The 26,193-nt window shown below is 49.2% G+C and overlaps 1 protein-coding gene and 1 long non-coding RNA gene across 9 annotated transcripts in view; one reads left to right on the forward strand and one right to left on the reverse strand.

Moving 5' to 3' along the window:
- The window catches only part of ATXN7L1 (ataxin 7 like 1), a 237,868-nt gene extending 212,732 nt beyond the window's left edge, over positions 1-25,136 (reverse strand). For 4 of the 8 annotated variants that reach the window (XM_082691842.1, XM_082691846.1, XM_082691837.1 and 1 more), the window contains exons 1-2: positions 24,815-25,053; positions 24,228-24,296 (exon numbers count right to left, since the gene is read on the reverse strand). In XM_082691842.1, coding sequence (XP_082547968.1) covers positions 24,228-24,296; positions 24,815-24,995 — 250 coding nt within the window. In that variant the 5' untranslated portion in view covers positions 24,996-25,053. Of the gene's footprint in view, positions 1-24,227; positions 24,297-24,814 lie in introns of all 8 variants that reach the window. The other 4 variants (XM_082691845.1, XM_082691843.1, XM_082691833.1 and 1 more) reach the window with 4 other exon arrangements.
- On the forward strand, positions 6,822-8,282 carry LOC309844740. The gene is made up of 3 exons (XR_014300864.1): positions 6,822-7,031; positions 7,175-7,376; positions 8,051-8,282. It is a non-coding gene; the product is annotated as an uncharacterized lncRNA (long non-coding RNA).
- Positions 25,137-26,193: the final 1,057 nt, after the last annotated feature.

Genomic DNA, 26,193 nt, shown 5'->3' on the forward strand with positions numbered 1-26,193 from the left:
GCCAAGGACTGGGGGAGGAGGGAAAGTGAGTGACTGCTAATGGATATGAAGTTTCTTTTGGGGGTTATTAAAACGTCCTGGAATTAGATAGTTGTGTTGTTTGCACAATTTTGTGAATATGCCAAGAGCATAGAATGATATACTTTAAAGGAGTGGATTTAATGGCATAGGAATTAAATTTCAATAAAGCCACTATAAAACATGCACATTCACACACGTGAATCACGGGCTTGGTTAAGGGTTCCAGGGAGGGAACTATAATGGGAGGCGTGTTCACTGCAAGGGCATCTTTGGAGATCAGTTATCCCGTGTTCTCCAACTTGCTCCTTTCTCTGTGGAGACTGCTGATGAAAATCTGACTTGTAAGACTACGATTAACGCTGAGAGCAAGAGTCAGCTTGGTAGAGTGGAAGGCACGTGGATCGTAGAGATGGGCAGATCCAAGTTCAAATCCTGACTCTGTCACTTACCAGCTGTGTGAGCTCAGGTGAGATCTTCATCCGTCTCTGCCCCACTTTTCTCAGCTCTTTACAGGGTCATAGGATTAAAAGACTAATACATGTAAAGTGCCTGGTAAATAACAATTGTTCAGTAAATGGTAGCTCTTACTCTTAGTCCTGTCTTGTCAGCATAAGTAATATTGTGTGGCCCTTGGCAGCATTCAGCAACACCTACAACACGGCTTGGAAATTATCTGGAATTTCTATTTTCCTAGCTACTTTCATCCTTCAGGCTAGATCAAAGAGTCAGAGTTCTTAAGCTATAAGATTTTCTAAAAATCACGTGATCCCCATATAAATACAATGGTAAATTAGCTTTAATATATAGAGAGCTTTTGCAAATCAGTGAGAAAAAGATTGAGACCAATAGGAAACTAAGCAAAGACCATGGAAAAAGCAACTCGCACAAAACATATACAAGTGGGTAATAAACACATACAAAATGGTCACCCTCATTTAGTAATCAGGAGAGGGCTAATTAAAGGAAGGAAACATTTAAACTTATTAAATCACCAAATATTTGAAAATCTTCAGTGAGATATTGGCCAAAGTTCAGGAAACATTCTCATATACTCCTAACAGGGGTATTAACGGGTAAAATATTTCTAGAGGACAATTTAACAATGACATCAAAAGCCTCAAAAATATCATACCCCTGGACTCAGCAGTCCTCTTCAAAAAATATACCTACGGAAATAATCATGAACATGTACAAAAATTTAGCTACAAGGATATTCATTCATTCACTTACTTATTTATCTTGAACGAGAGTGAGACAGAGATTAAGTGTGCTTGTGCAGGTGCAGGGGTGGGGTAGGATGGGCTTGGGGGAGGAGAGAAGCAGAGGGAGAGGGAGAGAGAGAAGAGAGAGGATCCCAAGTAGACTTCCTGCTGAGTGTGGCGCCCAATGTGGAGCCCAATCTCTCCATCCTGAGATCACGACATGAGCCAAATCAAGAGTCGGACACTTAACTGATTGAGCCACCCGGATGCCCCTAGGATATTCATTTATTAATTGCAATTCTTTTCGTGATGAAACACTGAAAACAACCGATATAGCCAGTGGCAGGGAACTGGTTAAATTATGGAACACATATGCAACGGACTAGCGAATAGCTTGAAAAGATGCTCACCATAATCCAAACAAGACAAGACTATCTCATTTTTGTAAATTGTTACCTAGAAACAACCAGAGCCAGCATAGGTTAATCGTACATGACAGGATGAGCCTAACTTTTCTTTTTGTCTTTTGATATGTATTTTCCACAGCGATCATGCCTCACCTCTGTATTAATGAAAAAATATATTTTTTAAATAAGTTGACTCACGGAGGCCCAGAGCCTTCAGGAAGGCCCGCTCAGCACGCTGCTTCAGCTCGCCGAATATCCACTCTCCCACCTCCAAGTCCCTTCTTCCTCCAGCGAGTGCCATCTCGCAGGGCCGGGGCACGCTCTCTGCTCGTGTCCGGGTCCTCCCCCCCAGCACTATCACCCCAGGGCAATCACAAAGTCTCTCAGCACCTCCATCCTGCCATCTGCAAGTCCTTCAAGGTAATGCCTGCCTCATCGACCACCCCTAGGACCCAGCACTCCAACCCAGCACCCCTAGGACCCAGCACTCCCAGGACACATGCTCCACAGAAGTTGGTGGCGCCATTATTATGAGTCGTCTGTTCAGTCTCGACAGGGCTGGGAGAAGTCCTTCTGCTTCAAGGTGCCAGAAGCTCCCTGGGCCACACTGAGAGTCCCCAGACACCTGTCCCCACATGGCCATATGCAGGTGGGAGCAGAAGGGCCCCGCAGGGAGAAGGAAGCTTAATCAGATCCCTTCTGAGGCGCCCGAGAGTTACCATAAGCTTTTTAAGGGCAAGAGGGCAAAGCTGGGTGTCCCCCCAAATGTCCATCGAGGTATCAAAACACCAGTGCTAGGAGCCCACTGGGAAGTGTGCTGCTTTGTGGGTCCCAGCAAGCAGCCTTTTCTCACGGGGGGGGGGGGGCAGCGAACTGTGGTTTCCACCCTTTCCCAGGTGTGGGTCGTTTGCTTGGTTTTATGACCTCCTTCTCCTCCTCAAAGTGCTGTGTGTGGATTTTCCTCCTTCGCTGAGGATGTTCAGGCCCTAAGATGACTTTGAGCCTACTACACTCTGGGGTCACTTCCTTGACCTCCCCACCCCCCACGTCCCAACTAAACTCACAGGGAGGTCAAACCTGGGCGCTTCTCCTCCCTACACAATCCTTGAAACAGAGTCACCCTGAAGGTGGAGGTTACTTCACAGGAATGTCACAGTGTGGGGCTCTACCAGAGCTTTCGGTATTTCTTAAACTTTCATGCTTTCATCTTAAAAACTCATGTAAATTTTGCTTGAGATTCTATTTTTGCCCCGCTGTATTTCCTTAATTCTAAGCTGTATTCCCCAACCCCCTCCAAACACACTGTAACATCTTTAAAATCCAAATGGATTCTTAGAATCAATAATGGCTATAGTTTAATTGGCAGTTTTTTCCCCTATGAAATACAATGATAAAAAAAAAAATCATCATTTCCCCTAAAAATGCTGGCAAAGAACTGGAAGATGCTGGCTCCCTGCCGGGGGTCCCCCCATTTAGGGGCCATCTCTAGTTGGGGTTTACTTTTAAGAGGTTAAGTCCAGCAGCATCTAGAACACAGCCCTGGCCAAGGCACCGTGTCTCGTTGTGAACAACGCTCCTCGGGTGCCCCTTCTGGGGACACTCCGCGGCACTGAAAGGAAAGAACTAGTGAGCATTTATGATGCGCTGGGCCTTGTGCTAAGTGGCGTTATGTCCCCTTCACTTCCTCTTCCCAACAACCCGATGAGGCTCTTTTACAAACGGGAAAAATGAAGCTGGGCGGCATGATGTGATTCCCAGGACGGAAAGAGGCTGGGCTCTGACCCTGACAGGCAGTCATGGAACGGGCACAGATGTCTGCTCTCAAACATCCCAGTCTCCTCTCTGTTCACAGAACAGGGGTCCAGGCCCCTTGGGGTTTGTTTCAAAAGCAACCCTCATTTGCCCGCAGGGGGGCGAGCTCCCTGGCCTCTCCTCCTGGCTCTGCAGGCCCTGGGCACGCCCCTCACTGGGAGCCCAGATCAAGTGGGAGCTCTGAGAGTTGGTGCCAAAGGAGGCAGAAGTCCAGTCTCTGCCCCCAGAACACCTCACTTCAGACCTTACTCCGGCCTGTGGCCCCCTTCCTTCTAAACCCATTCTTCACCTGGAACTTCCACACTCACCTTCCCACAACACTTCCTGTCCTTTGCTCTCAAATTCTGGCCTGTTTTTCACTCCTTCTTTAATTTATGCACACACAGCGGTTAACCTGGACTTCTCAGACCCGTCCCCTCTGGCAGACAGTAACGGCTGCCATCTCCTCGTGAGGAGCCCTCATTGTGACCAACACTGTGGTTGGAATGAGCAAGCGAAGGCCCAGAGCAGTGAGGTCGCGTGCCCGGAGTCACACAGCCTGCAGGCAGCAGGGCCTAGACGACAGGTTAAGATCTGACTGCAAAGCCCGAGTTCCTCCGTCTCCACCAACAGGCTCTGCCATAGGCAACCAGGCACAGACATAAGATTCGGACGGCTTATACCACATTACCCATCTCTGGAGCTCTGTGTCTTCAGGGCAAGCCTGACTGCAATCATGTCAGCAGAGCTAGCTTTTTAACGTGGCTCCACTGCCAAGGCTCCTCCCCAGCTCTCTACCCCAGCCCAGGCAGCACTCTTCCTCAAAGGAGATTTCAAAGTGTCATGAAAGCCTAACTCCGAAATCCACCTTTAAGCCAAGGCCCATACCTCCCTGCTGGCTTGGATCCCCCCGTCTGTGCAGCTTGCACCGTGGTTATACCTGGGCACACGTGTGTCTCCCCCAGGAGCTGTAAATTTCCTTAAGCATCTCTTTTTTTTGAAAGGGGGAAGAAGGGTCATACCTTTGAGGATCTCAGGAAAGCCATAAAACCGCTGCCCAGAAAAAGTGTGAGCACACAAATCAGGCCCTCCTAGAGTCTTCATGCAATTGGAGGGTTTTACACATCACAAGCCCGGCGTCACTGCTCTGTGTCCCTCCTATGCCAGGCAAAGGGCTCTGTTCAGGTGGTGCTAAATAATTTCATTAAGGAGAGGACGCCTGGGTGGCTCGGTCAGTTGAGCGTCTGCCTTCGGCTCATGTCATGATCCTAAGGTCCTAAGATTGAGTCTAGCAGGGAGCCTGCTTCTCCCTCTTCCTCTGCCCCTCCCCCTCTGCTCATGCTCTCTCCCTTTCTCGCTCTCCAATAAACAAATAAAATCTCTCAAAAATATTTTTAAAAAAGTATAAAATGAATAATAATTTTATGAAGGAAAAATGCCACCACTTTTTTCTCCTCCTCCTCCTGCCACCATCTTTGGTCAGAAAGAATGCAGCCATTCACTTTATGACGCTTTCTGTGAGGTACTTTCCCTGAGGTCTCTGTACCGTCCATCTTCCCTCGTCCTCTGTGAAGCTCCACCACCATCTTGTTTGAGGCCCAGAGCCTTCCAGCCTGGTCTCTAGCCTCATGTCGCCCACACCCTGTCCTCCCAGGCCTGCCTGCTCTGGTCTAAATGTCTGTGTCCCCCTGACTGCACATGTTGAATCCTAACACCCGGTGGGATGGTGTTAGGAGGTGGGGCCTAGGAGAGCTGATCCGGTCATGAGCCATGAGCCCTCAGAAATGGATGGCATTAGGGCTCTCAGATAAAAAAGAGGATCCCCCCCCACCAAAGCTCCTTCACCCCTTCTGCCATGGGGGACAGGATGAGAAGTCTGTGACCCAGGAAGGATTCTCACCAGAATCCGACCATGCTGGTGCCCTGATCTTGGACTTCTGGCCTCCAGAACTGTGGGAAACAAGTTTGTTGTTTACAAGCCAACCAGTCTGGAGTATTTCATGACGGAACCCAAGTGCACTCGGACATGGCCCCGTACCCCTCCTCCTTCTGATGGATTTTGCTGGCTCTGTGCACTGGGAGCTTATGGCCCTAGTCTCTCTCACAGAGGACCTTGCCCCTATAACTGCCCATGGTGGCCCGGATTTCTGGCAGCGGGAGACCCAGGAATCCTCACGCAGGTAATCTAGCCCTCTGTCCCTGCCTCAGCCCAGCAAGGCCTCCCCTTGCCCCAGACACAAAAGCACCGCGTGAACGCTGGCCTGTCAGGTTTCAGTCTCAGGGGCTCCTCTGGGTAGTAAAGCGTCCCTATGCCAATTAGGAAAAGGTGCCCGCTCTGGGTGGATGCAGCCAGAAGGACATACAATTCCTCGGGCCCCAGACTGGTGCCTGGAAGGGGCCCTCTTGCGCACCTATTCCTGGCAGCTTTGACAGAAAGATGTACCTGAACTGAGTAACGTTGGAAGGGCTGACGAGTCATCCTAGACAAACTGACTCCTCCATCTGACCCCATCCCATACCTGGGTCCACAGCAGCAGATTCACAATGGCCGAAGGGGACACACAGCCCAAGTGTCCATCCGTGGGAAAAATGCATAAACAAAATGCAGTAGACACAAACCACGGAATGTTACCCATCGGTGAAAAGGAAGGAAATTCTGATACATGCCACAATACGGAAGAACTTGGAGCACATTATGCTACAGGAAATAAGCCAGTCACAAAAGGACGAATGTTGCATGCTTCCATTTGTCTGAGGTCCCTGGATTAGGTAAATTCATGGAGGCAGGGTAGAGGTTACCAGGGCCGAGGGGAGGGAGGGATGGGGAGCTATTGCTTAACGGGTGCCGAGTTTCTGTTTGGGCTGATGGGAAACTTCTGGAGATGGCTGGTGGTGACAGATGCACAGCGCTATGCTTGTGCTCGGTGTGGCCGAATCGGTTACAGTAGTAAATACTATGTGTATTTTTTTTAAATTTAACAATTAAATCTGCTTTTATTGTGGCTTAAAAAAAAAATGGAAACGGCCCACCTGCCTTTACCTCACTTTGAAAAGACAGGAGGATCTAGTCTGCTTTCCCAAAGAGCTAGCCGCAACCAGAACATGACCTCAGTACCTGACTCCCAGGTGCTCCCATCCCACAGGAGCCTAACACCCTTGGACACGCAGCCATTTGAGACCCCGCTGGATGAACGGTGTGACATAAAGGGAGACACGCTGTCCCTCCTGCTGGTCCCCTCCACCCACAGGCCCCATCCCCACTGGCAGCTGGTTTTGTCAGGAAGGCCTCGGCCGCCAGGCCCGTTCTGGGTAGGCCTGAACTGCCATCCTGTTATAAATCCTTCCCACAAAGCACTGGAGACTGGTGCTCGCGCTGTGCCAAGAAGTCTTTCTCTGACCATCTGTAATCCATTCAGAGGCAACTGGCAGGAAATGGCAGCAAGGAAAACCCCAGCGCCACGCAACTGGTGGGACCACCTCTCCTCGAGCTCCCGGCCGGCAACAGGAAGTCGGCCCTTCTCGGGACACAGAACATCTGTGGGGGTTCTGGAAGCTGCCGGGTGGCTGTCAGGGGGCTCCACGGGCCCGAGACAGATGCTCACAAAATTTGGTAAGGAACGCATGCTGCACTGAGTTTTTAAATCAGCTCGGAAGGAAACTCATTTGAAAAAACAAAACAAACACAGACCCTAAGAGGGAAGGGAAAAAACTGTATGAAAACTAACCTCAAAAATGCTTTCTTCTGATTTCTAGGTTCAATTAGACCACAATTTCAAGTAGTTCAAATCCGCTCGCTGTGGCTCCCCCTCCAATCTGGCATTGTCAGCTGCTTCTTCCTATTAGTGATGGTCTCACTTTTTGGCACTAAAAACAGAGGCCCTCAACGCATTGCAGTGGTGAGCTGGGTCCAGCATGGACGTGTGCAAGAGCCCATTGTTAAATTTTCAGGAATATGGTGAGCCAATTGTTAAATTATTAAAAATTATATGAGCTTACAGTTAAATGTGTTATATATCTTAAAAAGAATACTCAAAGTTGATCAGTTCCTATTTATTTTGCTGCCTTTTACTATTACCTATGCTTTTTAGCACGGGCTGACTCTTTTTTTCTAGAAGGGGCCAGGGATATTTTAGGTTTTCAGTGTCTTGTCTCAGTCACTCCACTCTGCCATTAAAGGCAAAAGGGACCAGGACAATATGTAAATGAACGAGCATGGCTGCATTCCAATAAAACTTTATTTATAAAAACAGGTGGCAGGCTCAATTTCACTGATGGGCCATAGGTTGTGAACTGATGCTCTTAAAGTTATTTACACCTGTTGTATCTATGTGGTGGAAATCCCATATCACAGCGTTTGGATGTGTATCTCTTCCCAACTTTGAATTCAGTGATAGCATGCTAGCTTATAGTATGGTGATGGGAATTTACACCATGGAAATTTCCAAATGCTACAAATAAGGCATTATTATTATTATTATTATTATTATTATTATTATTTTGGTGATTAAATTTGAGAAAGCAACGGAGAAAATTATTCAAAAGTATACCATGTCTATAGCTGTATTGTGAATAGCACCAAAAAATGAGGACATGTTCTCTCAGTACTTGAAAATCTATTCTCCATTTCAGCAAGGAAGTCACTCTCGTCACCAAAGATCCAGTGAAGTTCCAACACACGTCTTTGTTCTTTCACTTTCATCTTACCCACTGATTTACATGAAAATATCAACCAACATACTTATGTCGGAGCTATACTTGTTTGTCAAGTTCGATTTCAGGTTGGCCAGATCCCAGAGTTTGGCAAAAATCAACAAAAGCATTCTGTTAGAATAAATGGACTATATGAAATTTATAAAAGAAAGTATCAACTATTTTATTATTTGTAAACTGTATTCGAAGCAGCCTCTAATGGGTAAAATGTATCCTACAATATGTATCCATGCCCATTTATTCAGTGGGCAAGTTGTAAAACATTTAATAGCAGGACACGGATTGTGATGGGGAAGAACGACAGATGAACCAGGCAGCAAGAAGTAAGGGGAGTGTGTGTGTGCGTGCGTGCGTGTGTGTGTGTGTGTGTGAGAGAGAGAGAGAGAGAGACAGAAAGAGAGAGAGAACAACCCTCCCCCAGTACTGAATGGAAAAAGCATAACACATAAACCTGACCACACCAAAAAGGAGCACGCTTCCTGAAAATTCTACATCCTAAGAAGCTGAACTGTGCTGGATATGGAGGACGTATACACGTGGAGTAGATGATGAGCTATCTCTCCTCAGTGCCGAGGCTAGGCCCAGGGCTCTCTGTGACTCCTTTTCCTAAAAGTGACTTTCTGGGGAGCTCACAGCCCTCACCAAGGCTCTCCTTGTGTCAGTCTGTCCCCACACAGTGCCCAATATCCAAATCCTATCCTTGATGAAGCATCCATTCATTCATTCATTCATTCATCCTTCAAACATTAACTTGCCTCCTATGGCATGCCTTCACCAGGGTCTAGATAGAACCACAAACCAAAGAGCCCCTGCAGGTCAAAGGCTGTGCAGACAGCAGACTGGAGTTTTCCTTCCTGGAGTCCCTGGGCACTCAGGCCACTTTTCACCCTCTAGGTGGTCAGTGTTTTCAGCCCCCTGTGTGGCAGTTTCCTGAGTTCCTAGGAGGCAGGGCCCAGGGCTTTTCCACCATTACGTCCTGTGCAGAGCCCAGCCCAGTGCCTGGGCATTTGGTCACTTCCTAGTGAATCAGTGGTCTGCAACATACTACTCTAACTTCACAGCTCATCCCTCATCCTGGTGTACAATTTAACTGGAGCAGGTTGCCAGACCCAGGTTAAATGCTGGGCTCCAGCTAAAAGGTGGCAGAAAGATTATTTTAGGTGTAATTATCTCTTTCCTTCTCCAAATTAAAGAAGAGAAGGTCCAAATTAAAGGAGAAGAGGGTCATTTGTGTGTGTGTGTGTGGGGGGTAATGTTGCTCAAAGTCTGTAAACTCATGCTCTACCAACCAAGATGGGGTCACACTTGACTTCTGAGGTTTGCGCTACAAAGCTCACCCTCTCTAAATTTCCTATTGATTATGGGTTTTCTCACTACACATACATCCTATTGAAATGCTGGTGTGCCCAGTCCTTGGCCTTGTTCCTCTTTGCCTTAAATCACGGGGGTTCAACTCCTTACTCTGGAAATTGGTAATTAGAGGGAAAGACTGTATTTTGCCTTTTTAGGGGGAATGGAAAATTTCACCCCTGCTGATGAGAAACAGGTCTCCTTTATAGGTGAATGTCAGCCAATCAACGTAAATAAAATGACGGAATTTGAAAATGATCGTTCTACAACCCCCCCAAGAAGTAAATAATCCAAGCAAGGATTATTGACCGATACCAAGCCAAATCCGTGAAATTTCTTATCGGGGAACTGGGCATTCACTTGGTGCCAAAGCAGCACCCACAGAACCACATACCAATTGCAGAAGGAAAACGGCTTTGCCAGGGAAAGAGGTGGGCACCCCCTTACCGTGTGACCAATGCCTAATAATGGGGTGCCCTGACACGGCGAGATGCTTAATGAGGCACTCAGAATCACTCAGAATTCTTGCCAAAATGCAGAGCCTCACTTGGAGACTTTAGCTCTAAAACTTCAACTATGAGGGAAAAACAAGGCCTAGAAAAACAAGATACATGACACCATGAGCAGAATGTGAAGCATTTTAAATGGCAATGTTTTATAGATGATACACAAAAATATATACATAAACATCCATACAGATATACACACACATATGGGGGGCACTATTCTAGATTAAAACTGATTAAAGAGACATAACAGCCAAATGTAACGCAAGAACCTTGATAGAATCTGGCTATATACATTAAAAAAAAAAAAAAAAAAGCAGCTCAGAAGAGAGTAGCTATAAAGGTTTTGGGGAGGATAACAGGGGAAGGACGAACATGAACTGGATATGAGATGCTACCGGGGATTAACATTCGTTTTCTAAATGCGATGCTGGTGTTACGATGATATAGGAGAATGCCTTTGTTTTTAGGAGACGCAGGATACAGTATTTACAGGTGAAGTGCCATGCTGTCTGCGACATACTTCCAAATGTTCAGCAAAAGCACACATACATATTTATAATAAAATGAGGCTCTGTGAACTTAAGTGAGTAGTGGACCAAGGTTATGCAACCAAGATGTGTCAAAATGATAAATATTTCGAGGTGAAGTGTCATGCTGTCTACAACTTATTTCCAAATGCTACCAAAATTTCTATCTTTATAGGAAAGCACGGAAGAAATGTGCACTAATTTTTCACTCTAAGTGGAGCTTAGATGAAGGACTACTGTATTATCGTTTCGGCTTTTTTGTACGTGTGAAAATTTCATGATCAGTTTAAGCTGGAGGGGTACAGAAAGGAGGGTGCCAGGTAGGGGTTACATCAGATCTGAACTGGGAACCTTTAGGCTGTGCAGGGGCCCAAATCACAGCACTTTCCCACTGAACTTACACTGCTGGCAGAGGGACCCACAGGGGACTCCTAAGTTGAGCCGGGCCTTTTTGCATTCTTGCTCCAAATATCCACCAAGACAGAAATTTCAGGAGTCCTGCCAATGCTTAGAATCTCAACAACTTTGAAAACATCAGGCGATCAATCAAGGAAACTCCTAAGTCATCTCCAGACGGCATTTAAAAAGGAAGATGTAAGTGTGGAATTGCTTAAAGGACGTAGAGTTTCAGTTTCCTAAGACGATGAGAGTTCGGGAGATGGGCTGCATAACGTGCATGTACTTAACGCTACTGAACTCCTTAAAAAGTAAGATGGTTAAATTCTTTGTTATTTGTATGTAACTGCAGTTTAAAAAATAAAAAAAAAAAAAAAAAGAGGAAAGGAAGAAAAGAAATTAAAATATAGGTACGTGAAGATGGGGACCTGAAAAACAAATCGGATGCGTAGCTGAAACGAAGCGCTCTGCTGGTTGAATACACCTGAGGAAGGAAAAAGGGAAGGTCCAGTCCTCCTCCTCCATCAGGACAATAGTGGAATGGTCTGGTAGACAGAGGAAAGGCCTTGAAGGGGGAAGACTCTAATGCCGAAGTACATGGTGGGTACAGCCCCCAGGGGTCGGGGCTGTGCAGCCTGAGAGGCCGGGGGAGGCTTCCTCAGAGAGAGGATGTGGCCCGGAGCCCTGAAGAATGAGAATCATTCACTTGCGGGGAAGGTTCTCGATGCGGAGGACCCCACTGAGGCAGAGACTGGGACCAGGAAGGAGCAGGGCTTGTCTAAGGCGGTGAGGGGCAAACCACCTATGGCATTTGGAGGGGTGAGGCAGGCGGGACCTGGAATACAGCGTCAGCTTTGGTCGCTGGGGAAGCGATGAGAGGTTTTCATTTGAGGAACAACCTGATACAATGCGACTTTTCAGGAGATTAATTTTGAAGTGGTATGCAGGAAGATGGGCGTCAGGGAGACCAATTAAGCAGCTATTATAAAAAATCTAGGTAGCCTGGGGGTGGGGGTGGGGAGAGTGCAGAAAGAAATGGGGAGGCTCAGAGAATCCCTCTAGAGAGGAGAGAGGGAGGGTGGGGAGATGGGGGTGCTTTCTAAAGACAGTAGAAAAGGGAAGATACAGAGAAGGCTCTGCGCCTGCCTAGTGGCATCACGGGGTGCGGTCGGGACCCCTGTGGGGGGTCTGTCCAATGCAGCACACTGGAGGCATGAGCTGCGCACTCTGCGGGGAAGAGGCCAGGACTGGAGGTGCACGTGCCAGCGTCACCACACAGAGGGAACGTCTGCGGTGCGAGCTGGGAGCCGGGTACACCTGACACAGAACAAACTCTGGAGGGAGGAACGGACAGGACACTAGGAGCTGGCAGAAGAGGCATAAAAGTGGGTGTCACTGAGACTTTGGAAAAGAAAGTATAATTTCTAAAACGCTCCAACAAGGCCCACTGTTTAATGAAATCTCCATTGAAGGCTGCATTATTATCTACTGCGCTTGCATGAAACTGAACGCATCTCTATTTTCCATGGTCTTCCGCAGTTCCGTGTTTGGCCCGAGCCTCTGAAGGTGGCAGGACTCATGTGAGTTCCGTGTTCTCTTCCAGCCTTGCCCTGCTTCTCAGAGGACGGTGAGGAAGGCCACCACGGTCAAGGTCAAGGATGCAATGCAAGGAACAGAAGGAGTCTGGAGTTTGGGGACAGGGCTCCCAGGGCTGTCTGTCACGGGTGGGTGGGCCAAATGGAGTCAACCTTACCCAGATGCAACTGGTTTCCCTTCCCTGTGTTTGTCTTTCTTCCAAGCCAGCCTGGGGCAGATTCTGTTGCGTGTGAAAGGTGCTCCAACCCACATGCTCCCAGCCTCTGCCAGAGGGGTCAGGTCACCTGCCGGCCCACCAAGGGGTCTGGGGTCTGTCAAAGGCCACACTGAAACCCCACACTGAGGAGGAGACCAAGCAGAAGTGGGGACAATACTGAAGAGAAAACACAAAGCAAGAGCTCTTATCTGTGAAACCACTGAGGGTGAGTGAAAGAGACAGAGACAAAGAGAAGCAGAGAGAGAAACACCAGTCGGGTCATCACGCACAAAAGCCCAAGTGCCCAGGTTAACAGAGAGTAGATGAACCCAAGACCCAGAACCAGACGTCACCCCATGACCCTGGCCCTGTCCTCCTGTGGGACAGGCATTCTGTGCCTTTCTCGGCTGCTCCAGTCCCCTTGGAGCCGGTGACAAGGAGGGTGTCAGTGTGGCTGTGGAAGCAAAGGTCTTTCACACCCACTTAGCGGGCGCGTCACCCATCAACAGGACACCTCTAAGGCGGCGGGTATTGAAAAGCTATCTTCTTTCCATCATCGGAAGGAGTGCACCCTTCATGAAAACGCTAACAACAGAGAACCTGAAAAGCGGCCTAGAAGATGTTCAAAAGGGGGGAAAAAAGAGAGAAATCATCACTGTAGATAGATGCCCCTGGAGTTGCTTGGCAACCATCTTTGCTAACACCTTCTCCCAAAAAGGAACAGTTTGAGTCAGCTCCTGAGATTTCCCTGAGGCCAGGACTCCGACCACAGAGGCCCCAGAATGGGGGGGGGGGGTGCTCTGAGATGGGAAAGCAGGTCAATGGGGGTGGAAGCGGGGGTGGGGCCCTCTCTTCCCCCCCATGAGGGGGGAAGGAAGCTGCAACCATTTTGCTTAAGGACACGCCTTCTGTCACAGGGCTGGTCCTGGGGTGAGGCTAGGGAGGCGCCCAGAGTGCGACAGTTAAGGATGTACCTCCTCAGATATGGGTCCTGGGGGTCCTGCCTACCTCACCTTTGTCCTAAATCTGCTCTGGGGCAATACCGGGACCCAGGGCTTAAGGATACAGCCTCTGAAGTCAGCCTGCCTCTGGGTTCAAATCCCAGCTCTACTACTTCCCAACTGTATCACCTTGGGTAAATCACTTAACCTCTCTCAGCCTCAGTTTCCAATCTTTAAAAGGGGACTGATAATAGGAATTGCCTCACAGGTGGTCATAAGGGTTAAGTGAAACAATACACACTTAGCTCTGCGTCTGGCTCCTGGTCCATACCCAATAAATGTAGCTAGGGCTGTTATTTTTAAAGATATGAACGCAGTGACCTAGAACCCCTTAAACCAGCCCTGTGGAGTCATAATCTCTGGGAATGGTCCTGTGTTTTTGTTCTTCAAAATCCCTTCACAAAGGATTCTCAAGGTGGGCAGAGCCGAGAGTCATTTCTCAGAGACCATAAAGTGATTCAGAGGGGTGCCTGGGTGGCTCAGTCTGTTAAGCGACTGCCTTCGGCTTGGGTCATGATCCCAGGGTCCTGGGATCGAGCCCCACATCGAACTCCCTCCTCAGCGGGGAATCTGCTTCTCCCTCTGCCTACTGCTCTGCCTACTTGTACTCTCTATCTGTCAAATAAATAAATTAATTAAAAAAAAAAAAAAGAGTGATTCAGAAAGTTAGGTGAATAGCAAAGCCCCTCCCCCCCAAGAGCCTGTTTAAAATCCACCTTCCTGTGCTCCACTCCCGGTGCTTCTGATTCAGTACACCACAGGCTGGGTTGCTCAGGACCTAGAGATTTCAATGCACGGTCCCCAGAATGACCACACTCCAAAAAACAGAAACTGGTAATCACTCGTAAAAACCAATAGCACAGGGACACCAGTCCAACTCCTTGTGACTTGATTCCTGGCATCCTCAAAGAACCCCAGTGGACGCCGCCTGGCAGTTCCACCAAGGCCAAGGAGAGGACCCACACACCTGGTAAAAGCAACGATCGTGATGAGAGCTTACATTATTAAGCACCTGCTGTATGCCACAGAGTATCTCATTTGTTTTCATAACAACCCCAAGAACTTATCCCCATTCTGAAAAGGAGAAAATTGAAGCTCAGAGAAGTGTCCCACTCCACAGCTAGGAAGGAGCACAGGTGAGATTTAAAGAACCCTCCCTAAAACTTCTGGGTGTGCAGTGCCAATGCACTCCTATGCTAAAATACACAGGACATAAAATCTACCACTTGAACCATTTTTAAGCGTACAGTTCAGCGGCATGAAGTATATTCAAATGGGTCTGTAGCTGTCTCCACCATCCTTCTCCAGAACTTAGTCATCTCTCCCAACTGGAACTCTGTGCCCATGAAACAGTAAGTCTCCCTTTCCCCACCCTCCTCCTGCCCCTGGCAGCCAGCACTCTACTACGTCTCTGTGAATTTAATTACTTTCGGAACCTCAGTAAGTGCAACATACAGTCTCGGCCCCTCTGTGCCCAATATACTCTTTTTTTTTTTTTTAAGTTTTTATTTATTTGAGAGAGAGAGAGAAAGAGCATGTGCGCACATATGCAGGGGGAAGGGCAGAGGGAGAGGGAGAAGCAGGCTTCCTGCTGAGCAGGGAGACCAATCGGTGGCTGGATCCCAGGACCCTCGGCTCATGACCTGAGTTGAAGGTAGACGCTTAACAACTGAGCCCCCCAGGCACCCCGTATCCAATACACTCTTAGAAAGAGCCAGATTCTACTTTAGTCTGATAGGACCAAGTTGAGAATGTGTCTCAACCATCTTTATACCTTGGTTTGTGGCATGGGTTTGGGTGCCCTGTGTCCCCACGCCAGGTGTGCAGGTGCAGTCCCCCACTCCCGCCAGAGAACCCCATCTAGCTCCACGGAGTAGATACACTGACCACTCCTTCCGTCACGCAGTCACTTTCATCTTCCCCACTCTGGTGCCCTAGTACCACTTTGTCCTGCTGTCGGGAGTACTTACTGGGCTTCCTTTTTTCTTTAAGTACCTGATCCTTTAAACTTGGCAAGTGGGATTGTGTTATGAACTACAGGTACAAGGATAAAACATCTGCCTAAAAACAAAAGCGTTCCTCACAGCGGGACTCCAGCTTTGCTTAGACGCAACTGGACAAGCCAAGTGTAGCCCCTGAATGCTAAGGCTCCTTGGGCTCAGCCCACTTGCAGGAAGGGATTTCCTAGCCTCCCCTCATTAGTTCAAGTGCCTCACGGTCTCAAGCCAGGTCCATTTGGCTGAAGTGGCCAGTCTGAGCTCTGCCACAGGAGAGAGTGGGAGGATGCCAGCCAAACAGCATTGGCTGGAGCATGTCATCGACAACATTGCACCAGGAGTTTCAGGAGAGAGATGTAGAAGTCAGTCTTTGATATTCGGATTCCACAATACAGAAAAAGGCCAACCCACTGGCTAACCGTCTTCCTCTCCATTATGGCTACATTGGATTATTACATTCACAATTGGACTCCCAGGAATCAAGCCCCATAGACTCCCACTATAAGGTGAAACCAAAGAGGGCACTCCCAAGAGCTGGATGTTTCCCCGACCCAGGGCTCTCTTCTCCTGAAGGGAGCCTGGGCACAAGGTGCCCTCTCCATGTGGTGCTGTGCCAGCCTGGGGAAGGCCACTGCGGGCAGTGAACAGTGCTCCTCCTACCCTCCCCCACTGTCTTGCTCTCTGTGGCGCAGGGGGCACCTCAGCCCCTGCCCCCACCATGTTCTTGGATTCTCCCTGTGGTGTCTCATCCACAAATAGTTGTTAGCTGTTCTTGTGAGGAGGAGTGAGGTCAGGAATGACCTAAGTCACCATCATGGGGACATCACTCCTATTGTGGTCACTAAATGATCCTAGCAGGTGTAAGGACCGGGCTACCTCAGCCCACGGGGTCCGTGGGTAAAAGGGGATTTGACTAGGGCAGGGTCTTACTGTGTCTGCTACCACCTTAGGTGTACCTCTGAAGGATGTCATGAGTGAAATGAAGTGTTGCGAAGGACAGGTTAGTCCAAAGGACAGAAACACACATACACAGAAGAGCGAGCAGGAACGGAATTGGCCTCACTCTTCTAAATTGCTCTGGAAGCAGAGCCGGCCAACCCCTGATAACCACAGGCTGCAGTGAACATGGCCTTCCAGTTCTAAGTAATGCCACAGACCACTTGACACCCAGGTCAGAAGCCCTCAGGAATGAGACCTCCTCTGCCCACCCTATCTCCTCATCTTGAACATGGGAATCCTGAAGCTAGCTGCTTTGCTCTCTGTCATGTGCATCCCCATTTCAGACAAATCTCGTGGGTAATCAAACTGCACAGAAAGCCAGTTGTATTTCCAGCCTGACTTTAAACATACTCCGAGATCCTTAATGCTTCACCATTATCGGAATCGGCGCCTTGGGGTCTCTTCTACCCACAGCGAGGGAGGGCTGGGCCACCCAGAATTAGAACCTGAATCTCACCACTGTCACCATTTAAGAAAGAATGCAACTGAAGGTTTGGAGAAGCCATCCTGGAAACCTTAGGAGGAGAGCTCCTGGAGGGAGCGAGTCCACTCTCTTTAGCTCCTCCTAAATACAACCCAGAGCCCAGGGATGTCACGGCTGCATAGACACCTGCTGGGTGTTCACTGGGGTTGACACCGCCCCCCCCCCCCCCGCCCCAGGATGTAGGTCTAAGACAGAGGCAGGCAGGAACAGAATATTTCTGTGAAAATCTTAAGTCTACTTTCCTTTGTCTTCTTTTCCAGCATCTTCCTACAGCAGTGATTCTCTATCTGCTTGATTTTTACCCCGCCCCAGTGGAACTTTGGCAATGTCTGGAGATGTCTTGGGGACGGGAGCCACTGGACTCTACTGGTAGAGGCCAGGCATGCCACTAAGCAGCCTGCAATGCCCAGGATGGTCCCCCACCACAAAGAAGGAGTGCCACTGTTGGGAAACTTTGTTAGAACTCTCTGCTCTGCTGTCATCCCTCTAGGGACAGACTTCTTTGTTTCTAGAACATTCTATATTCTCTCACGTTTTGGGCCTTTGCACATGTTGCTTCCTTTAACTCTGTCCTGCCCAGCCCTGCACATGGAGACTTCCATTTGTCCTCCAGATTTTGGCACACATAAAATGTCCCCAGAGGGAGGCCTTCACTGAGCCCCTAATCTAAGTGAGGTCCCGCCAACATGCTGCTCAACGGCACCGCACCCCAATGTTCCCTTTCAGAGCGCACACTGCAGTCACCTCAACTTTGTGGCAGCGCCACGAGGCAGAGACTGTGCTATTTCATGGCTGTCTCCCCAGGCCCAGCCCAGGGCTGGCGCCCTGCGAGAGCTCGCTCAGTCTCCAACGCACGGCCCAGGCCAAGAATGCAGGTGGGGGTATTAAAAACTTAGCAAGACACTCAGAGGCTTTAGTGATCATCCTGCCGCACAGGCACCAAAAGCCGAAAGTGGCAGCTCCTTGTGGAAGGGCACGGACCACTCTGCAAGATGAGTGGTTATGGCGGGACACCAAGCAGCACCTCCAGCGGGTGCCATCATCCACACCCGGGGATCAGCGGGGGGCGGCGGTGCAAGAAGGAAAAACAGTGTAAGAATCTACTGGAAACCAAGGGGAATGGGGGAAGGGGTGGGGGCAGGGAGACTTCCTTTCCACGGCACACTCTTTTGGATTTTGTAACCTGTGTCCATTATTAAAGAAAATAAGAAGCATTTGAATGGCTGCATCTGTATAAAAGTGGACATCTTCTAGAGATTAAAAAAAAAAAAAAATGGCTCGTGCAGAATGACATATGATGAGAGCCCAGCACAGCGAACCGTGCTTCGAAGCTAAATTCACATACAGTGTTTCAAAGTGTGCCCACCCTCGCTTCCTGTTTTGGAAGAAGCCAGAGCCACATTTTCTCCACATGAAGACCCGGGCACATGGAAACGCACATGGAAACGCTTGTATGGATAAAGAGTCACTCATTTTAGAAGCTTTATGTTTTCCAAACTAGATGGCTTTGAAAACATGCATGTGCACGCGCTCTCCCTCTCTCTCTCTCTCTCTCTGCTTTGTGGTCTTGGTCCTGGCATCCCCCTCCCTGCCCCATCAGTTGGAGGCAACTACAAAGCTTATTCATTCTCCAGGCCTTTCTCCTCCTTTCCAGCCTGCCTCCCTGCCACCTGGAAGCCACTCTGTCTCTCCTGTCCTTTCATCCCAAATGCTGGGCAGGACGAGAGAGACGATCATGAAAACGTCAAAGCCAGCAAATGTTGCTGCTTGTTAGCCAAAGGGGAGACTTCACGGGCAAGGAAGGTGAAATTGATGCAAAAATGAGGTTTATCTATGTAATCTGTGGACTTAGTGTCTTCCCATCTCCTATTAACATAGACACGGAGTTGTCTGTGTAATGACAAAAGGAAGCTGCCTGCGGATTCCCGGGAATCCCCACCACTTGTCGCGGTCTTCCCTGGCTTGGCTTCTAAGAAGGCCTCACTCTTTCCCGGTCAGCTGCCACCGCTGCCCCCAATGTGCTCCCATCCCGCCAAAACGGCAAGCCTCCTAAACCTGAGCTGAACACATTCCCACGTTCCCCGCTTCCTCCTCCCTTCCAGCCCAACTCCGCCAGCACTTCGGGGGACAGCAGCAAACTCTTACAGTCACGGCGAGACCTTACTGGCCCAGCACAGTTTCCAAATCAGATGCATTCCACAAGTTTACCTCCATCAAATCAGAACATCTGGGAACATTAAAACACAGACAAATGCCCGGAGAAACCAGCATCAACTTCCAAAAGACCCAAACAAGGATCTCTGGAGGGCTTCCTTGTCTCAGTGACAAGATAAAACAACTTATCGATCAATTTTTTGAATTATTCTTTACATCTTCCCAGTCCCCAGAGAGATGTCTGTAAACCCTCCTTAGCCATAGGCCCGAAACTGTCTAAGTATATTTTCTAACTCCTGATAAAAGCTATAAAAGACTACATATTTACTGCACTCCACGAAACACATGGATGTCATAGAAATCATTTTTTTTTAATCGCTAGCTTTATAAAATTATGATAACACGGTTTACTCTATAAATGAAATTTCGGATACAGGATCTCTCTTCCCATTTGTCACCCAGTAGTTGAAAGTCCTAATTAAGTATAATAAAGTGTTCTAGAACTGGTTTCATTAATAAATGATAATCATAAAAACAGTTAAAAAAAGAATAGAGGCAAACATTATGTGCTTTCTGTTTGCTGGGTCCTTTTCTATTATCTCAGTCAGTGCTCACAACCCTGTTAGCACCTCCATTTTATACAGATCTAGGCACTCATGAGCCATTCACACACTGTTCCCGATTTACAAATTAACATCCTTAAAAAAAGTTCAGGGGCACCTGGGTGGCTAAGCTGGCTAAGCCTCTGTCTTCAGCCCGGGTCATGATCTCAGGATCCTGGGATCAAGCCCCCCATCGGGCTTTCTGCTCAGCAGGGAGCCTGCTTTCTCCTCTCTCTCTGCCTGCCTCTCTGCCTACTTGTGATCTCTCTGTCAAATAAATAAATAAATTCTTAAAAAAAAAAAAAAGTTCAGGTGAGCCAATGAGAAACAAAGACCATCCTTCTAAATCACAGAGCTTTTTCCCAATTAGCTGGGGAAAAAAAAAAAAAAAGTCTTCAGATAAATCTATGAAGCTAGAGGGAGAAAATTATTTTAAAAGGTTAGCTAGATGAATGGCCTTCCTTGGAATTTTCTATTATGAATGAATTTCACATCTTCAGATTAGACTAACAAGGTTTCTGGGACCCTTCTCCCCCTGCAGGAATGTCAGTGCCTCAATGGTCTGAGGTCCGCTTCCTCTCTACTTCGGGAGGACACATGTGCCTGGGATTTGAAACTCAGACCCTCAGTGTTCTCAGATGCCTAGAGGCCACACACTCTTCACAAACTATTTGCTTGTGTAGGAGATACAGTAATGTTTGCCACCAAAAGATTATAAAATGAGAAAATAGACCCACTGTGTAGTAGTTAGCTGAGATATTTTTAAGGCGAGGGCTGTTGTTTCTTTAAAAACAGCCTGGAGTAGTATGACTGGATCTCAAACAGAGGTACATTCTGTAGAGAGAGTCAGGGTCAGCCGTCTCAAAGGGACCCTGGGGGATGTGTCATCCTACTCCCTTACTTTACAAGTGAGAGGAGAGGCCTAGAGAAGGGAGCCGATGTTCCCAAGGTCATACAGGGGTACTTCAGGAAGCTGCCCCAGAGCCCTCTCTCCTGCTCTGTGAGCAATCCTGGCCACCCTCGGTGTAATCCCCGGTCACCACATCCAAGCACGCAGTTCGCAACACCTTCTGAACCCAGGTGATAAGCTAGCAAGGTTTGAGGGTGTTTTGCCAAATTCCTCTTGTCTGTGATTTTTGCAAACTTTGGATGAAAGAATTCACTACAGCAATTCCAAAGCATCCGGTTAATGTTTCCTACTGATACAGGTGGAGAACCGAAGCCACAAAAGCTAAAAGGAAGAAGGAAGAACATTCCAATAACCAGGCTATCCTAAACGCCGGCAAGTCCTTCCTGGGTCTTCTGACGCTGTGGCCAAATACAGGCAGAAGGCAAAATGTTTCTTCTTTCACGTTTCCAGCTTAACTTTCCTCCCTGAGCTTCGTCTATAAAATATCCCGTTTCACAACAACGGTCACAGCAGCGTTATTCACTATAGCCGAAAGGCAGAAACAAGCCAAATGCCCATCACCAGATGACTGCCCAAGTAAACCGGGGTCTATAAACACCATGGAATATTATTTAGCCATAAAAAGGAAAAAAAATTCTGACACCTACTACAGTGTGGATAAATGATGAAAATGTCATGCTAACTGAAATAAGCCAGACACAAAGAGACAAATACTGCATTTCAGAGAGAGAGAGAGAGAAAGAGAAGGGGGAGAAGAGAAAAAGAGGAGTGGGACAGGGAGAGAGAGAGAATTTAAAATAGGCACCTTCCTAGAGGCAGAAGGTAGCACAGAGGTTTCCTGGGCTGAGAGGAGGAGCAATGGGGAGTTATTGTATAAAGGCTGCAGGGTTCCCGGCTGGGATGATGAAAAAGTTCAGGAAACGTACAGAGATGATGGCTGTACAACATTGTAAATGCACCTAGCACCACTGAATTATACTATTTAAAATGGTTAAAATGGTAAATTTCACATTACAGTTCTTTCACCACAATTTAAAGTATATTCAACTATGGATCACAGCCCTTGATTTCTCACTTGGCGTTCCTCACCCACTCGCTGCCATCAAAGCCCAAACTTCTTCTCAAGACCTGCTTCCTCCCAACAGCATCACAGCCAATCTGTGCGCTTACCACACGTGGGTAACAACGATCATACCTAGGTCACTTTGCGTCCTGGAGACCCATCCACAAACCCATATCCATCTGGAGGTCACCCATGTGGTGACTCCGACAAGAAGGCCCATGGCAAGACTAATGCAACCAGTGTTTCTGGAGATCCCGGCACCAAACACACCAATGCAGAGTCCCAGTGTGACCCTTCGATTCCTCACCATGATGGCAGGGGTGGGGATGGGTCGTGATAGATATTGACTACTGTATCCTCCACCTCTGCAGACAACCGTATGCACACACCAGGGAGACCTTTGGGCACTGCTAAGCCAAGCTTGCTCCACCAGGCCCAGGAACAAAGAGATTTCAGCCCATGTGTGGCTATTTGGTGAACTCAGCAATCGCACGTTACACTGAACAGTGGGCGTCCTTAATGCAAACTCATATAATTAGGAGCTAAATCTTTGTACCTTTACAGGACAAAGGCTGTAATAAGCAGGATGTACCATTTGTGACTTCTGAGGAAAGGAGAGCTTTCCATTTTTCCTTAAAAGAATCTGCTTCCCAAGAGGCAAAGAGAATCTGTGAACAACAGGATTTTGAGACAGATGCAGGGAGGAGGGGGCAGAATACAAGCTTTGGGTGGGTATGGTCAGAATCTGCCATCCAGGCCTGAAAGGTACCAATCGGTGACACACCATGACCTTTACTCAACTTATTTAAAGGTTTTCACAACCTCGTCTTCCTCTGTGGAAACCTTTTCACGGCCGGTGATCTGACAATGGAGTCCCATGAGCTCTTAAAGGTTTCCAGAGTTTGTAAAGAAAACCAATTTCGAGAGATACGTTCCATTGCCAACACACATGGACGTTCAGCACCAATAAGCTGCCACTTGTAAGATTTCCACTTTACATCGTTCCCTCGTGCATCCTGGAGACACATGGCAGGGATCACACTAAGATATTTAGAAGCAAACATCTTTAGAATAAGGTTTCGTTCCTGAAGTGATTAATTAGCAGGAACACTATGCTAGAAAACTGTCCTTGAATATCTTAACCTCCATGCTCTTTTTTCTAAGGCACAGATTCTCCTCTGGCTGGATGGTCAGGAAATCCCTGGGCCCAGAAACCCAGGGACTGATCCACAAAACGTTTCCAAGTAGGTTTTAACTGCCTTCCGGGGTGATATCCTTGTTTAGGGGGGAGACCATTCTTGGGAGTCTGACTGGCCTTTCCTCCATTCGTTCTGGATGAGCAATGCTCCCACGGCCTAGTGATGGCTGAACTCCTTCAACACTTCCCACCAACCTTTTCTGCCCCCTCATGCCTTCCTCCTACCCCAATTTCAGCCAGCCATGTTTACAAGACACCAGTGAGTAAATCGCAATTCAAATGAACCCATCCATTTGTTCAACAGAAAGTGGCCTCTGGAGTTGCTTCCACGTGAAGCCCAGAGGCCAGAGTTACATACGGCAGGCCTGCAAACGCAACCAGGATATGATTTATTTATGATGACCATGTGTGTTTGACGCCCAGTTCCAGCAGGCTGTGGCTTCCCTCCCCTGCCTCTGTCTGGGATGACCTATCTCCACACTGTGTCCCCTTTCGGGGGCTGTATTTCCAGGCTGGGGAAACAGAGATGTGCAAACCGGCTGGGGGCTGCACACACATACACCCCGAGCCCTGCCTGCCGCACAGCCATCTGTGACCAAACGCGAAGTGGGCCGAACGTAACTTGCTGCGAAGGTCTGCCATGTACAATGGTTTTCAGTGGAGAGTGGAGAAGTAGCTGCTGGAATGACCGACCATGTGGGGCTCATTAAGCTGTTGTGTATTCGCCCACAAGGAAGGCTGGGATGCTGGTGAAGAGAGCCCCGCACCTCATTTCAGAGATTTCAACCCCCCCACCCCCCCACCCCCCCGCCCACCCACCATTTGGCAATGATGCTCCAAAGGTGAATGGCAGATACACATCAGAGGGTCCAAACGGGGGACTCCAGCTTAAGTGCTGTAAACTTCTGCCTTCCACAGTCACCCCCCTTCCCCCCACCCCAGTTGTATTTATACTTTGAAAGAAGTTAACATGAAGCAGTAGTCACCTGGGCGTGCTCGATTTTTGACAAGCCTTAGTCACTCTGTACCCAGCAGAACAATTCACATTATAGTCGAAATCCTGTGAAGATTCTACCACACATGCTAACACTAAAATGCCAGTAGCTCCACTTACCTTCTTTATTAAGCCTCATAACCTCCCTGTTTTTTCCACCCTCTTTTCCAGCCTCTTCTAAATCTACATCTGCAGATGAAAAAGAAAAGGAGAAAAGAAAATGAGGGGGAAAAAAAGATCAAAAAGGGGGGAAAAGCCAAAGTCAAGGGGGGGGGGGAGGGAGAGTGTTTATTTGCAAACAGATCGATATAAATACTGAACATGAAAATCTTTCAAAAATTGACAATGCCACATTTTCTCCCAAGTCCGGATTGCCATCTACCTGGCCCAGATAGGTACCAAAAAAACTATGCAAGCAGCAACAGAGTAGCCTTTTAAACAGATACACCGTGGGGCTGTGAAAGCCCACCCCGCGGGCTGCCACGGGGAGCCGGGCACAGACAGACAGACAGCCAACCCTGGCAGCAGGGCCTCTCTCTGTGCATTGATGATCTGTCTCTGTGTGTATTTATTTAGAGAGAGAGGGAGAAGCATGGAGGACACCGGGGGCCACTCTCTCTCTCACACACACACTTTTTCCCAGTGGCTCTAGGTGAATGGAAAGGTTACAGGATAATAAAAGGAGGAGGAGGCGGTGGGGTTCTTACTGTCGGAGCAGTGTAATTTGGCGGCGTCGATCCAGGAGGACCAGGGTTTGCCCAGAAACGCCTCCGGACTGGGCACTTTGCGATCCAGTGTCGCCATTGCTCTTCCTTCTTGTTGCTTTTTCCCTGTTCCTTCGGCAGCAGCAGCCGAGAGACACGGGATTCGAGAACGCTCCGACGTCATCTTCGGAACGTTCCGACATTGAGTGCTCTGAAAGGGGGAGGGAGGGAGGGACGGGAGGAGGGCGCGGGGAGGCGGCGGAGGAGGGGAGAGGGAGAGAGAGGAGGAGGAGCCGGGGCCGGCGCTCGGCGCCCGGGGCCGGCTGGGCTCGCTGGGCGGTGCGCGGCCGCCAGAGGCAGCAGAGAGGCGCCCGCAGCTCGCCGCGCGCCCGCCCGCCCGCCCGCCTGCGCGCCGGGGGAGGGGCCGCGCGCCGGGGGAGGGGCCGCGCGCCCCACCAGCGCCGCGTGCCGGGGCCGGGAGGCTGCGGCGAGCGCGCGCGTGGAGGTGCTGCAGCACCGCCGCCTCCACCGCTTCGTGCGCCCGGCGGCCGGAGCCCGTGTTCGAAGAGCCGGGGCCTGCGGGGCTTGCGGGGCTTGCGGGGCAGGGGCGGCGGGTGGGCTGGCCGGGGAGAGGCACTACCCGGGGCCGGAGGCGGGGAGGTCTTCCCCGCAGAGTGGCCGCCAGACGACGGAAAGTTTTTTGCACGCAGCCCTTCCAGCGTGTCCTTCCCTCGCCGGCTCCCCGTCGTCCACGGTGAGGCGCCCCCCACGGAGACCCACCCCCACCGCCGCGGCCCAGTGAGAGGAAGCGGGGCAGGGTTTTCCCCCCTCCCAGCATCCCAAGCCCGGGAGGGACCCCGGTGATGACCTCTCCTCCTAGCCACCACTCCCTTGTCCCTTTCTCTCTCCTGTCACGGCGGACTTTGGGACCGTGGAGGATTCCGCGGATGCCTTTGGGAGCTGAGACCCGTGGGTAGATGGAAGTGGTTCTAAAACGCAGGTGAGTTTGGGGCAAGGCCAGTTGCCTACCCAGCTCAGTCAGGCTGCGGGACATTGCAAAGCTCAAAACTCAGGGCCGCGGTGCCCCCAGATGCTCCGCGCGATGCGTGTCTCGGGCTCTCCGCGAACCCCTGCGCAGACCTTGCTGCAGGATCGCGGTAGCTAGCGGGAGAGCCCGCTCGCCGCACGGAAGACGCTGTTTACTGGCCCAAGCCCATGGAGCAGTTTCCAGCGCTCCCTACCGTGATTCGACGGTGGCCGGGATTAGCGTTTGCAACCTAGGCCAGGAATCGGACTCCTGGGAGCATACACTCCAGGCGTAACTGCTCTAGCCAGTTGGAAAGGATGGGTTAGATTTCCTCTGAATTTTGGGTGTTTGACGC

Source organism: Mustela nivalis (assembly GCF_964662115.1).
Source record: "Mustela nivalis genome assembly, chromosome: 12".
NCBI lineage: Eukaryota > Metazoa > Chordata > Mammalia > Carnivora > Mustelidae > Mustela > Mustela nivalis.